The 15272-nt window shown below is 38.1% G+C and overlaps 1 protein-coding gene across 1 annotated transcript; it reads left to right on the plus strand.

Moving 5' to 3' along the window:
• Positions 1-400: 400 nt before the first annotated feature.
• LOC126194867 (coiled-coil-helix-coiled-coil-helix domain-containing protein 7) lies at positions 401-12205 on the plus strand. The gene is made up of 3 exons (XM_049933212.1): positions 401-586; positions 668-766; positions 12041-12205. Exons 1-3 carry the CDS (start codon positions 500-502, stop codon positions 12146-12148), a joined length of 294 nt encoding a protein of 97 aa, XP_049789169.1. The 5' UTR covers positions 401-499; the 3' UTR covers positions 12149-12205.
• Positions 12206-15272: the final 3067 nt, after the last annotated feature.

Below are 15272 nucleotides of genomic sequence, written 5' to 3' on the forward strand. Positions count from 1 at the left end.
GTAAATAGAGGTGTAGGAGTTGTCTAGCAATTATAAACAAATTGCAGCTATTCTTACAAATTCTTATAATCTGTTAATTTAATTCCAAACAAACAGCTTCCACTTATTAGTCTTTAGACTGTGAGTGGAACAACTTTCTGTAGGTAGTGTAATAAAATTGTAGAATTGCGTACCGTACAATGCAAGCTGTATTTCAAAACGCATAACATATATACAAGGGTAACAATGGAGGGTGCGTTATGCAGTTTGATATCTATTTTGTGAGCTAATGAATAAATGAAATGAATATCAGAAACCGATCCTCGCTGTCATGTGGAAAGATTTGACGCCAGCATTGCTGGTGTAAGTTTATGTGGCGCTGATTTTGACGTACTAAACGTGTCTCTGGTCAGAGATATCATAGCGGTTTACTTCCAAAACAAACATGGAGCAGAAGTAACATTTGGAACAATCCGTCAATCCACACAAGTGAAGTTAGAGTATGCAATGCATGTATTAGATGGCAGCAATGGAAACAAAACAAAGCCGTGCTGCGCACAGGAAAAGAGATCAATTAAATAATGATGATAATAATCCTTGTCTGAAGGTTAATTTTCATTTGAAATATCTGAAATATGTCTTGATTACGTATAAAACAACCCTCTTAATTTAAGAATTCCTGTTTCAGGAGCAAGAAATGTCACTCAAATGCTTAGGTGCCAACAATTATGACAAAGACGCATGCAGTAAGCATTTTGACAACTACAATGCATGCAAGAAATTCTGGGTGAGCAGAGACTTGGTTTCTTTTTATTTCGCCGAACACGAAGATAATAGATACGCATACCCTACAACTGTACTTATCACTTACATTGAGTTACCTTTAACCAAATACAAATTATCATTTAAAGCATTAGGTGTGAAAAAAACAGTTCCATTCAGGGTCGTTGCAAACCCCAAATACTTACCACGATACTGTCAGCTCATTACATCATTGTCAGAGTGATGACTTTGTTGGCGATAAAAACACCTACCGTACAAATCTAACGCGTTTCTGATACAAATTTGTCAGTCACTTGAAAACCACTACATAGTAGTTTCTTTCCATGATAATGTAATGTGAAGTATTGTAAAAATCAATGATGTCGAGCGGCTGAAACCTATTTTTGCGTTCGAACTGTTGGTAAAAACATGAAGCAACTCGTGAATTAAAGATAGTTCAATTGTTTTCCAAAATAGCAGTGAGTGAACACGAAAGTACATATTTGGCTTTGCAGTTATAATTAATAGAAACAGTAAGATTTAAGGTAACTTCGCCTTTGTGAAGGTAAGTCAATATCATTTCAACCTCATCATGTCGGATTTTGATCTTGTGTGTACACATCCCCCTGTGAAACACTACTGTGCCAAGGTGGGATGATTTGTGTGCTTCAACGATAGAGATAACGGTTCCATTGGTGTAACCACAACAGAGAGGTATCTATGGACAGTCAAGAGAAACCTATGCTTCATGGAGGGGCAGCAGGCAGTGATCTGGATGGTAGATCGACTTAGCTCTGTAATATTAACCAAACTGGTCTTGCTGTGTTGGTACTGCAAATGGCCGAATGCAGGAGGACCTACAGCTGTTATTTTTCCCCAAGACCATACAGTTGTCGTCCTCTTCGAGAAAAGTTAGTTATTTGCATGTTCCGTTGACTCATTACATCACTAGATAGATGTTCAGTGATTTTTCAAGCCGAAAACATTACTGTAAGGATCAGTCAAATGAAAATGAGACAGAAAAGAGTAACGAAACTATTTATTATTTCAAAAGTAATCACCATAGTTGTTATTGCATTGATCCTCACTGTGAGACAAGATGGTCAGTGCCCTAATGGAAAAGTGTTTGAAGTTGCCTAAGGAGCCATAGTGTACTTAGATGTACACATCTTCATCTGAAGTAAATGGACAGCCACATACATCTTTCATCAGAGCTCTATAAATATGGACATCATATGGGGAGAGATCGGGACTGTGTGGAGGATATGTAAGGGTTCCCCAGAAAAACTTCTGCAGTGTATTCAAAACAACCAGGGCGACATGTCTGTGAGCCCACATCCTCCATACACCCCAGTATCTCTCCATGCAATTTTTAGTGAAGAGAGACATTCGTGCCCTTCGGTTTGCTTCAGAAGGTGCGTGCCTGTGTACAATCATAGTTCCACAGGCCAACTTTTTCCATGAAGGCATTCATGTCTTGTCTTACAGTGGGATCAGTGTATTTACAGCTATGGTGATTACTTTTGAAATGATGAACAGTTTACTTAATTTTTTTTCCCATATATCTCATTTTTATTTTACTGCCCCTTCTATCTTCTGTAACACAGTAGGACTAGGTGATACGCAGTGATAATCATTTCTTCGTATCACATTGTGTATATGAATGTTTTCAATCAGTGATTAATTGTTGACAACAAACTTCATAAGGGAGCAAATGTGCTGTGAGACTGTAGTCAGTAAGGTCACCTGTTTAAAGAGCTATCTAGTACAAGAGGTTCTAGAGTGAACACTACTTATTACCCTTACTATATGCTTCTGTACAACTCACTTCTATGATTGATTACCCCATACGGCTGGTTAGTCGGGGATCCGTACCAGATAATATTGTTACAAGAAATGAAGAAGAACCAAAGAAGAGCAGCATGTTTTATTACAGATTCATTTAGCAAGCATGAAAACATCGCGAAGATACTCATGCAACTCTAGTGGCAGACACTGCTAGAGAGGTATTTTGCACCATGGTGTGGTTAACTATCAAATTTCTTAAACATTCATTTCTAGAAGAGTTAACCAATATATTGGTTCCCCCTAGGTAAAGTAAGTAAAGCAGTCATCAATCCAAAAGTTGTTTTGAACTTCACTGTGCCTTACTAGACATGCTCCTGTTTTAGGTGGTATGCCATTGAAACTCCGACCTTTGAACTGACATAGCCAGCCTGTGACTGGGAGAGCTAGAGTTTAATGTGGATCCCGAACCACAATGTAACTCGGCACTTTTTACATCAAGAAACATTGCTAGAGGTGAAAGGAATGATAAGTGACAGATAAAAATCCTAAGACTGACCAGATATCTTGCTGAAAGACCATGAAGAAAAAATTAGAGAAAGATACGACCTCACACAGAGGGGTACCAGCAATCATTCTTCCCATGTACTATTCACAGATAGACCAGGAAAAGGAGAAGTGACAGTAGTACACAAAGTATCAAGTTGCACAAAGTAACTTCCACCACATACTGTAAAGTGGCCTTCAGAGTATAGATATATATTCTACCAGTACTTGGAGGGATGTAGAGGTATTAAAAACTGGAATACACAGTACTGATGTTCGACAGTAATAGTTATTTTCTAGTTCATTGTGAACTGGCTTTCAGCTTTCTAGGCCATTCTCTGACATCTCAAGATTAAACAGACAGTCCACTCAAAATTATCTATTGTTTATAATTGTACAAAGATTGTTTTTTCCAATCATAGATGACTTTTCATGACTACATATCTGTACAAAAGATACAAACATAATTAAATACTCAAAGAAACTATGAACAAATCTTGTATTGCATTATACTCAAAGATTAAATATATAACAATGTGTGATATAAAACAAGTAACTGACATGTTTGATACAGTCAGTCATAGGAATTATCAATGGGGCCCTCTTTGAGCATCTTATTAGCTGAAATGTTTATAAATAATTTTGAACAAAAGTTTTTAGATAAAGAGATGCTGTGTTCCAAAATACTACAGTGGTCTGCCTATGCAGATAATTGGTCAGCATATCTGACTGCTGTGCGGAGGACCAAGGTTCAATTCCCAGTACTGCCAGCAGTTTTCCTGTGATGGGAGAACTAGAGCTCAGCCTTGTGATGCCAGTTGAGGAGCTACTAGAGTGATAATTAGCAGCTACAAGGTCCGGGAAGCTGATAACAGTCCGGAGAGCAGAATTTTGACCATATGCTCCTCCATGCCCCATTGAACGACACAGTGGATGGTTGCTACTGACTTAACATTGGTATGCTGTAGAATTACTGAACATTTTCTAAGTTTAAGTATAATACATTTCCTTGAGACAGAAAAGCTTCTGTCCAGAAATCAGCACGGTTTTAGAAAACTTCTGTCATGTGAAACTCAGCTTGCCCTTTTGTCACATTATAAATTGTGAAGTATGGATGAAAGGCAGCAGGCAGATTCGATATTTGTAGTTTTACAGAAAGCAAATGACACAGTTCACCTGTGCACACTGTTAATGAAGGTCCAAGCGATTGGAGTAGGTTCAGAGGTATGCGAGTGCCTTGAAGACTTATTAAGTAATAGTACCAGTACATTTTTCTCAATGGCAAGTGTTCATCAGAGACAGCGATATTGTCAGGAGTGCTCCAAAGAAATGTGATAAGACCACTCTTGTTCTCTGTGTACATAAATAATCTGACGGATAGTATGAGCAGCAATCTGTGACTGCTTGCTGATGACACTTTATCATAGGGGAAAGTATTGTCATTGATTGACTGTAGAAGGATACAGGTCGACTTAGACAGAATTTCTATTTGGTGTGATGAATGGCACTCATTCTAAATGTACGAAAATATTCAAAATGTATGTTAATGCAGATGAGTGGAAAAAAACCGTGCAGAAATGTTTGAATACAGTCTAATGTTGCGCTACATGTCACAGCCACTTCGATTAAATATTGAGGTGTAACTTTGCAAATCAAACAAGTCCATTAAGATGATAGTAGGGAAGGCAAATAATCAACTTCAGTTTATTGCAAGAATTGTAGGAAAGTGTAACTCACTCACAAAAGAGACAATGTATTGAACACTTGTGCAACACATTCTTGAGTACTGCTGGGGTGTTTGAGATCCCCATCAAGATGTATTAAAAGAATACATTGAAGCAATTCGGAGGCATGCTACTGGGTTTGTTAGCAGCAGGTTCGATCAACTTGTGACTGTTACGGAGATGCATCGTTAATTCAGATGGAATGCCTGGAGGAAAGACAATGTTCTTCTCGCAAAAAAACATTGAGAAAATTTAGAGGACAGATATTTCCAGCTGACAACAGAACAGTCTCCTGCCACCAACATACATTTCATGTAAAGATCAAAAAGACACGAAATTAGGGCTCATACCGAGGCATTTATACAGTAATTTTCCACTCTTCATTTGCAATTGGAACAGGAAAGGAAATGACTAGTTGTGGTACGTGATACCTGCCCCTAGTATATGCCGGGCTGGATCCATATTTGCAGATATGTTTTGCAAGCCAGGTAGAGCTCCTGCCTTACCTAGGGAGGTTTTTTGTCAACAGAAGAGTTGCTGAGCTGTTCACCTCAAACCCTTGTGCTGTTGTGTTGATACATGGCGCACAGGTCGCAGCACACAGAGCTGCAGTCGCAGGCTCCTACTTGTGTCTGCATAGTCACATGTCCATGTGACAACGCGCCTGTATTCCTGTGCTGAAGTGTACTTAGGTCGCCACTCAGCCCCTTGACAGATAGTTCAACTCCGGGCTACAGACAGACCACCAGCATCCCTTGAGGCTAAGCTAGAGACTACAGAGCTTGCCACTGCTGCTACTCACCAGACAGTGCTGTCGCACGCCTTTGCGAAAATCACTGGTATTGGACTCCCATCAGCAGTTCCAGAAAACCCCACTTTGCCTTCACCTGGATCATAGCTGCTGGACTTCTGTCAGCCACTCCGGAAGGCCCTGCTTCGCTGGAGCTGCACCTCAACTACCCATGAGCTCACAGTCTCGTGGGACCATGTCACTGTGCATTCGCATCACCACCTTGCTTATCACCACTATTGACAATCGTGGCGCCGGCCGGTGTGGCCGAGCGGTTCTAGGCGCTTCAGTCGCAGGTTCGAATCCTGCCTGGGGGCATGGATGTGTGTGATGTCCTTAGGTTAGTTAGGGGACTGATGACCTCAGATGTTAAATCCCATAGCGCTCGGAGCCAGTTTTTTGACAATCATGGACTTCTTCATAGGGGGCACTTTCTATGCATTGTCACAGTAAGGCATTCAAGTTGCACTCATGTGTGGACCTTCATCCTCTAAAGCTGTACTGAGTTAGTTTGTTGTGAATTAACAAACTTAGGTTCTGCAATGTGTGCATATCAACCACTACCTTGGAACACCGTACAGTCAAGGATACTTCTCAATACCTTCTGTCATACACCGTATGGCAGCTTGCAGAGAATGTAGGTCTATATGTGGACGATGTACTGTGCTTGTGGACAGGTACCACCAGGCAATTAAACAAATTTTTCCACTGTAATAAAATTAATTTTACAATGGTGGTGGGAGGAGACACAACTTCTTAAACCTTACTATTGACATTAGCAAAAAAATTATTTATTTAAGATACACAGCAAAGTGGCTTTCTGCAGAGACAGTAATACCTACCAATTCCCACCATCCTGTAACACACAAACATACAGCTTTCCACTCCATGGCACACCACCAGCTCTCTATACCACAGACCAAATTAGAGTTTGAAAATGCATTAAAAATAATTAAAGAAATTGCATACAGTAATGGTTATAATCCTGCCCTAATTTATAATGTACTCAGTAGGAAGAAAAGACAGAGGGTAACAGCACTTATGTATCTTCCTCACAATGTGATAAAATCTAGGAAATATACACCAGCTTTTTGTACTAGCAATACTTATTCACATTCTTTTCAACAGTAATCACACAATTCCACTTTTAGAAGAGAGTGGAATTTATAGGATTTCTTGCAATATGTGTGGCAAATTATATTTGGGTCAAGGTCTGGTAGGGCTATAACTACTAGACTGACTGAACAGGAAAGGAGTTGGAAACTGAAAAAGAAAGATTCCAAACTTGCTAAACATGTTCTGCATGAATGTCATTCTTATGAAATTAAATGAGGCATTCAGAATACAAGTGGTGCAAGTCCAGAGTAAGTGTTTCTGAGATAGCAGAGAATAAGGGCATATGGGAATAAAACAATCAGCATAAACTTCAGGCAAACAAAAATGTACTTTATTTTCACTCATTCCATGCAAATACATACATGCAAGTACATAGAAGAAACATTGTAGTCTGCAGAAATGTTTGAAACTGAAAATATGGACTTGCTTCAGTAGACTCCTAAAAATAATTGCAAACAAAGTAGTACACAGTATAACAGTTCCATGTTTAATATTTCTATATCCCTTCTTGTACTGACTACATTTGCCTACATATTCACACACAGAACAATTCATGATTGTCTTTAGTCTCACCAAACCGTTTTTGATGTGTGTTTGCAATGCAAGGAATATGTTCAAAGAAATGGTGCTAAATGGGAGGAATAGAAGTGAGCAAACCCAACATATACTACTACTTCTTTGCATCCATAACTGCTGGTCACTGCTTGTAGAGACTGTCTTCTTCTGGTAGCTGATGTGCTGGTCTTCCTTTACCTTTGTTTGCCAAATTAATTTCGTGGAACTGTATGCCAGCAACAAGGCTGTTTTAGTGAATATGCATGTCTCTTTTCATTCCTCAACCACTGAATGTCTAACCAGTCCCCGTTGTGACTGTCAGTGGTTTTCTTCCATTTTACAATGGCTGCATCCAATTTCTTTGGGGATAAAATAATCTGTATGGCATCATTTGAACTATTTTGAACAGATTTTTCTTCTTGGACTCTTTCACAATGGTTATCCAGTCATCTGACAAATACACATGCCTTGCTTTTCTACTCTTTGCTTCTATCAAGCTGAAGTCAACATCATTTCTTAGGTATGGATACCCTGACATAAGAAATTTATGGATTATGATTTCTGTTTCCATACCAAGTTCTTGTAATAGTCGCTTCAAAGCAAGTGCCATTTTTATGTTCCAATTGTGTCCTGTGCACCTGTCATAATATACAGTTTTGTGCTTACAGTGTTTCAAAACAGATTATGTTGTTGTCAAACCATGTACACAAATGGTATAAGTGATAAAAATGTGGCCCATTTTCGCAACACATTTTGAATTACATTAGTTTACCATCAGTTTCTTCTGAATAGTGATCTCCGTCCATAGCAACAATTAATTGTTGTGATGGAACTACAAATCTTTGAAACAGAGCATGCTGTGTGGCCTTGCTTCACTTGTCCTCTGAAATAATAAACAGCTCTTCCAGTTGCCAAGTAAAGTGGTGCAATCTGACACCACACAGCTCAAATAGGGACTTCATTCACTAGTCCCATAATTCAGAGCGTACTAAGCCTCTGTTCTCAAAACAATTTTTGTGGATTTACACTACTTGTACTCTGTGGAGCAAATAAAGCTGAAAACTAACTTTACTAGAAATTCTTACTATAAGGAAACACCAATCACAGAATCCTTATGTGATTCTTAAGGAGAAAATACAGTTCAATTATTCACCCTTGCTAAAGTAACAGCAACTTTTTAATATTTTTCTCTGTCCTAAGATAATATGCTCATTAAATAATCATTGTACAGCTGTAGACTCTTGCTGATGATGTGTGGACTGTCTGTTTAGTCTTTTAGTTGTCTGAAGATGGGCTAGAAAGCTGAAAGCTTGTTCACGACAAACTACAGAATAAATATTATTGTGAAACATCAGTAATTCGTATTTCAGTTTTTAACATAGATAATTTGTTCAAGAAACAAGTGGACCACCCTGTTGCTGAAGACGCTGCCAAACTTGATATCCTTCATTTCAATGACTGCTTCACAGCCTGTGCCTTATGAATCCTTCCAACCAAAACCAGCTTTTATGAATTGCTATCTTTAAACTTCATCAAAGGAAAATAGATACGCATAAAAAACACATTTTTCAGAAAATAAAATAAAAGGGTTGTTTTTGAGATTTTGAAAACCAAACTTTATGGATTTTTGCAAGACTGAATTAATCTCATGGTAGTGTTGTGTTGCACATCAAATTAAAACACAGTTCAGGAGCTTTAAAATGCCACCACTGCAAATCTGTAGCTTCAGTTGTTTTGGCCTTACAATCAAATTGATTACCCACAATGTTTAGAAAACAACAGTTTTTAATATTTTTGATCCCAAAAACAAAAAAGTAGCATAGCCAAGAACTGTTAGATTTCGCAGTAGTTGTTAACTGTCAAATATTCAAAAAATCTGAGAAATCTGTAATAGCAAGAACCAAAAATTTAGCAAAACTGGTTGACTTGATAGGAATGGTGCATTTTATAGGAACTGGCACTGTGATTTTCAGTCCAAATACAATTATGATGCAGTCCCTCACACTAGTCTGTCCTGACAAGCCTCTTCATCTCTGTATAACTTTTGCACTCACATACATTTGAACCTACTTACTGTAGTCAACACTCAGTCTCCCTCTACTATTGTTACCTTCCACATGTCCCTCAGTTACAAAATTGTTCTTTACATAACTGGATCCACAGCCACCAAGTACTGGTTAAATGAGGACATTTCTCCACTGAGGCTATAACTTAATGCAATACTTTTATTTGCAATTGGCCAATTTCAACCTCATGAATATTATCAAGCATGTGCAGCTAAATGGCCACACATCTAATGTTTGTAGACCACACATGAAGGCAAAAAACAAAATATGGGAAAGAAGGCCAAGGCATTTTCCAGTTAACTTTGTTGAACCTGCTTATAACACAGTCATGATCAGTGTTAAGATAAGTATGAACTACCTTATTTCATGTATAGTCTACAGATGGTTCGTGCATGACCACATGGTTGCAAATACTTGATAATGACTATGAAGTTGAAATCAGCCAGTATTACATAAAGTTTCAGTCTCAGTGGAATGGAGTCCTGATTTAATTCCAAATTTGATAACTCATTGGTGGACAGCTTGTGTACTATGAAATTATCCTCTCTTTTAGTTAATTCATGCCATAACTCTATATTCTACCCAGTCTATCCAGTGCCTTCTTGTTAGTAATGCAATCTACCCATCAGCTCTCCAGAATTCTCCTATTGCACCACATTTAAAAGATTCTATTCTCTTCTTCTCTCTACTGCATGTTATTCTGTAAAAGGCTATATCCAAAGAAATACTACAAGAAATACTTCTTAAAAATTAAATTTATATTAATTGTTTGCAAATTTCTCATTTTCACAAATATTTTTGTTGCTATTGCCAGTCTGCATTTTACATCTTCTCTGCTTCAGCCATAATCAGTTATTTTTCTGTGCCAAAAGCAGTACTCCTCTACTACTTACAGTGTCTCACTTCCAATCTATTTCACTCAGCATTACCTTAATTTAATACAACTACATTCCATTTCTCTTTATTTATTTATATTGGTTATGTTCATCTGATACAAAATTTTCAAGATGCCATCCATTCCATTCAACTGATGTTCCAGTTCCTCTTCCATCTTTAACAGATTGCAGTGTCACTGATGTACTGCACAGTAATTTGATATCCTTTCCCAAGGTCTTCTTCGTAGCTTGCTCAGTTTATAGATTGAATAACACTGGGGATAGGGTGCAACCTGTCTCATTCCATTCCCAACTACTGCTTCCCTTTCATGTTCTGTGGCTCTTAAACTGCATTTCTTGGGATTACAACTCGATAATAAATTCAGATAGGAGGACCATACCACATAACTGCTGAAGCAGCTAAACAAATCTCTATTTGAATGCAAGTGTTGTCAAACACAGGCGATATAAAAATAAAAAGAGCTAGCATACTTTCCTTACTTCTCTTTCATTTCATACTGTCGTATGGAATCATTTTTTGGGGTGACTCATCAAGCCAAGCTGAAGTTTTGCATGTCCGAAATATAATATTTTTTTTGTGGCGTGAACTCAAGAACATCCTGCAGAGGCCTGTTTAGGGAACTAGGAATGCTAACTACTACCAGTACATATATTCTCTAATAAAATTTGTTATTTAAAATTGCTGAGATTTGTAGAGAGCCTTGTGTGTGTGTGTGTGTGTGTGTGTGTGTGTGAGAGAGAGAGAGAGAGAGAGAGAGAGAGAGAGAGACAGAATTCAAAGTAATATCTCCCATCAGATCTAGCATCGCCGGTCAGAGATCATATTAAACATTTAGTTCTGTATTATCTGATTGTTTGTACCAATTCACATATTGAAGGCATGCAATTGCATACTGGCTCCAATAAAATCATGCCTAGTAAAGCATTTTTATGTTAAAATCAGCAGTTTTTTTTTTTATTGTGAGTATCAGTAGCAGAAACCATTGCACTGTTTCAGCAGGGATACAGAGAGGAAGTATTCATCCAGGCATAGTCCACAAATGTTGCTGTTAGTTTTTTTATAAAAGAAAGAAAGAAAAACAGGTTGGATGGCTGTTGAAAATTAAACATGTCAAATGTCCCTCAGCCTTCTAATAGTTATTAAATTGGATGAACTGACTGGAAAACATCTGTTTTTGTCAAGGAAATCTACAGCAGAAACCATTGTGCCCCTTCAGCAGGGATATTGTGCCCCTTCAGCCTAAAGATTTGCAGGTCAAACCTTGATGTTGATGGAACATTAAACCCACCCTCCCTCCAATAAGTAGGTAAGAATCCACATGAGGACAGTATGGCTTAGTTTTATATATATATATATATATATATATATATATATATATATATATATATATATATATATATATATATATATATATATATATATATAAAGGAGGTAATCCACAATGAATTTGTTTCCCAAGGCACCAGAGTTAACCAGCATTACAGTTTCCAAATGCCTAAACAGTAGCATGATGCTTCTCAGTAAAAATGGCGTGCTTTGTAGAGATCAAATAACAGACATTAAGTCAGATGGACACTATTTTAAAGTGTTACTGTTTTTGAAATGTTTTCTGAAATCCAGAATTTTTAACTGAATAATTCTCACGACTTTGCTCCCACCTTGTGTGTACTATACATTACTGTTAATTTAGATGAAGCAGACAAGGGCCATTTGCAATAATGTACAGATCTCAGTAAGTCGCACTACATGTTTTAACATCTTACTTATGCTATGATGTGCATAGAGTGCCTACAATGTATCATATCTAATTATTGTTTCAGGATGCTGTTAGATCAGATAGAAGAGTGAAAGGGATTGTTCCTTATTTACCACCAGCAGAAGAAAGGGAAAAAGTTAAAGAAGAATACATTGCGACTCTAAGGAGATAGTAAAGTTGTAGCTGTATAGTTAATTGTAATAAATATCATATTTTATATTATCTAAAACTGTGATTGCACGTGTAACACCTCTGAGGCTATACAAAGACGGTAGATTATAAACTCTGGATTGGTACATGTTACCATTCACCTAGGAAAACGCAGTTAGTACGCAAGAGAGATTGATTGTGAAACACTTCTGTGATGCATCCTAGAATATTGTTCAAGCATGTGTGGTACCCATACCAGATAGGACTAACTAGAGATACCAAAGAGATTAAGAGCAGCACAAATGGTCTCAAGTTTGTTTGATCCACAGATCATGACAGAAATATATAAAAAACAGGACTGCCAAATGCTTGAAGGTAGGTGGCAACCATCCCATAAATGTCCACCTATAAATTTTCAAGAATCAGTATTAAGTAAGGAATACATTAGGTCCTTATATGCATCATTGGCATAGGGACTACAAAGACAAGGTTAGATTAATTACAGTATGAACAGGGCAGAGAAATTTAAGCAGATATGTATGCAATGGAAAGAAACCCTAAGCTGTTGTACAATGGGAATTACTCACTGCCGTACATTTCACAGTTGTTTGCAGAATGTAGATATTGATTCAGTTGCCAACTTTTTTTTATTTCAAAGGATTTTATTAAAGGTCGCCTGATCAGTTAATGTTATTTTTGAAGTATAGCCATGCTGCGTAAATCACTTCAGTGATAGAATTTTGACTAGCTCTGTTGCTTAACAGTGAAACAAATAGCATTAGTTCCCATGCTCCCTTTGCTACTAAAATTGTTTCTTTTCTGTGACACACAGCCTATTTGATTTTTAACTCAGGGCCTTTTAACTTTGGTAGTTTTACTCGGGAGACACCTAGAAAAGTAGTTGCACTTTGCTTATACTTTACTACTCAGACATGATATTTATTTATTTATTTTATTGGTGCCCAAAAACATTGGTCAGCTATGGTTTTGTTAGTTCTCTGACATTAATAAAGATGCAATTATAACAGAAAATGAGAACAGTGAGAAATTAGGACAATAGAGGGAGATAGAATGCCTCCGGAAAGCAAAGAAAGCATTGGAATTGCAGAGCAGCCACAAGCCACATGTAACTTTTCTTTATTTTGGCATGTTTCATTCAACCAACACGAGTGTCTTCAGAAATTATGTAGCCAATGGCCAAATATTACAATTTGTAAGATATCAAAATAACAAAATGTTACATGTGATTTGTTGTTGCCGTGCATTTTTAATTTCTAACGGTCGCCGTTTCATTGCAGGCAATGCCTGTGCTTACTAAAGAAACAATGGTTCTTGAAGCCCATTAATTTTGAAGAGAGAGTAAGGAAAAAAATCACAAAGAAACTATCAAGTCTGCAAGGAATAAGGAAATTGTTGTGAGGACTGTAGTGATGACACTAAAAAGCAGTGTGAAAATGAGCAAGAAATTTAAAAGTGGCAATAATATAAAAAAATGTCTGTGGTTATCTAACATTTCTTGGAAGCATATAAGACACCAGGGTACAGGTGACACACTACATCAAGAGTGACGAATATAATACACTGATATAAAATGAAGCTATCAAAGTGGAGCAGTATTCAAAAATTAATATAATTTTCCTGAGAAATAAATTTACACATTAAGGCTAATGATCAGTGACATCCTTCTCAAATAAGCAGCTCTTCCTTGATGAACTCTTCCAGCAAAAAGTAACATTTATGTATCAGAGTATCACATAGTTCATTTTCCAGACAATAGAAAATCTAGGATAGAACAACAATAATGTGGTGTAGAATAGAATGTACTCACCCTCTTGAACAGCAGACATGCTGATTTATATGGGCACATGGCAACTGTTGTCTCTATGCGCAGAGGCCTGACAGTGGTGAGTATCAATCTTGGCTGGGGGAGTACTGAGGATGCAGAAGGGGATGGGGAAGGGGAGTGGTAGCAGGGTACAGGTGCGAGAAGATGCTGTGCTATTGCCTTTGGGAGTCACTGTGGCTTGGTGGGAAAATGATGGTGGGCTGCTGTGTACAGCATTGTGAAACTGTGCTCAGTGGGAGAGGGAGTGTTGATTTGGTAGAAGAGAAGAGGAGGAGAAAAGACTATGCAAGTGTGCTGGGGAGAAGGGGGTGGGGGGGGGGGGGGGTTGAGGCTGGAATGGAAGCAATGAAGGGCTAGAGGTAGGTGGAGGACAGAGGCTAGGGAAGGAAGGCAGGAGGGGAGAGTTCCTACCTTTTGGAATTCAGGAAAGCTGGTGTTAGCATATTCCACAACTGTGTGGTTCGGCTGTATTGTGGCCATAAATTAGCTGTGCTTATTCATGTGGACAGACAGCTTGTTAGTGGTCATGTCTACATAGTATGTCACACAGTGGTTGCAGCTAAGTAGGTAGGCTACATGGCTGCTTTCTCAGGTGGCCCCACTTGAGATGGGGTAGGAAATGTCTGTGACAGGACTGGAATAGATGGTAGTGGGAGGATGTGCGAACAGGTCTTGCAACTAGGCCTCTTCCAGGAGTATAAACCATGAGGGCAAGAGGTGAGTTGGTTCTTGGTGGAAAAATTGTGAAAACATTGGTATAGGTTTAATCTTGATATATTACCTTAATTAGTCTTCAATTTCTACTACTTTATTTCATGTATAGTCTACAAATGGTTGGTGCATGACCACATGGTTGCAAATACTTGAACTTTGGTGGTTGTAGATGGTGACTCCAGATAGGACACAAGTGTGACCCATTGTTGGGTACTGTTCGAGTGTATGGGATCTGCATCAGGTCAAATTTAGGGAGGACATGAAGTCAATTCAGAGGTGGGCTGTTAGGCTTGTTACCACCTAGGCTCGAATGACACTCAAGTATCATGGAGATGCATCAGGAACTCAAATGGGAATCAATAGAGGGAAGGCAATGTTCTGTTTGAGGAGCACTATTGAGAAAATTTAGAGAACCAGCATTTGAAACTGACTGCAGAATGATTCTACTGCCGCCAGCGTACATTTCACGTAAGGCCATCAGTCATGTGAAACCCAACTTGCACTTTTCTCACATGAAGTACTGAAGGCTTTCAATCAAGGCAATCAGATAGACACTGTATTACTTGATTTCAGAAAAGCATTTTAC

This window comes from Schistocerca nitens, chromosome 7, assembly GCF_023898315.1.
Source record: "Schistocerca nitens isolate TAMUIC-IGC-003100 chromosome 7, iqSchNite1.1, whole genome shotgun sequence".
NCBI classification, from domain to species: domain Eukaryota; kingdom Metazoa; phylum Arthropoda; class Insecta; order Orthoptera; family Acrididae; genus Schistocerca; species Schistocerca nitens.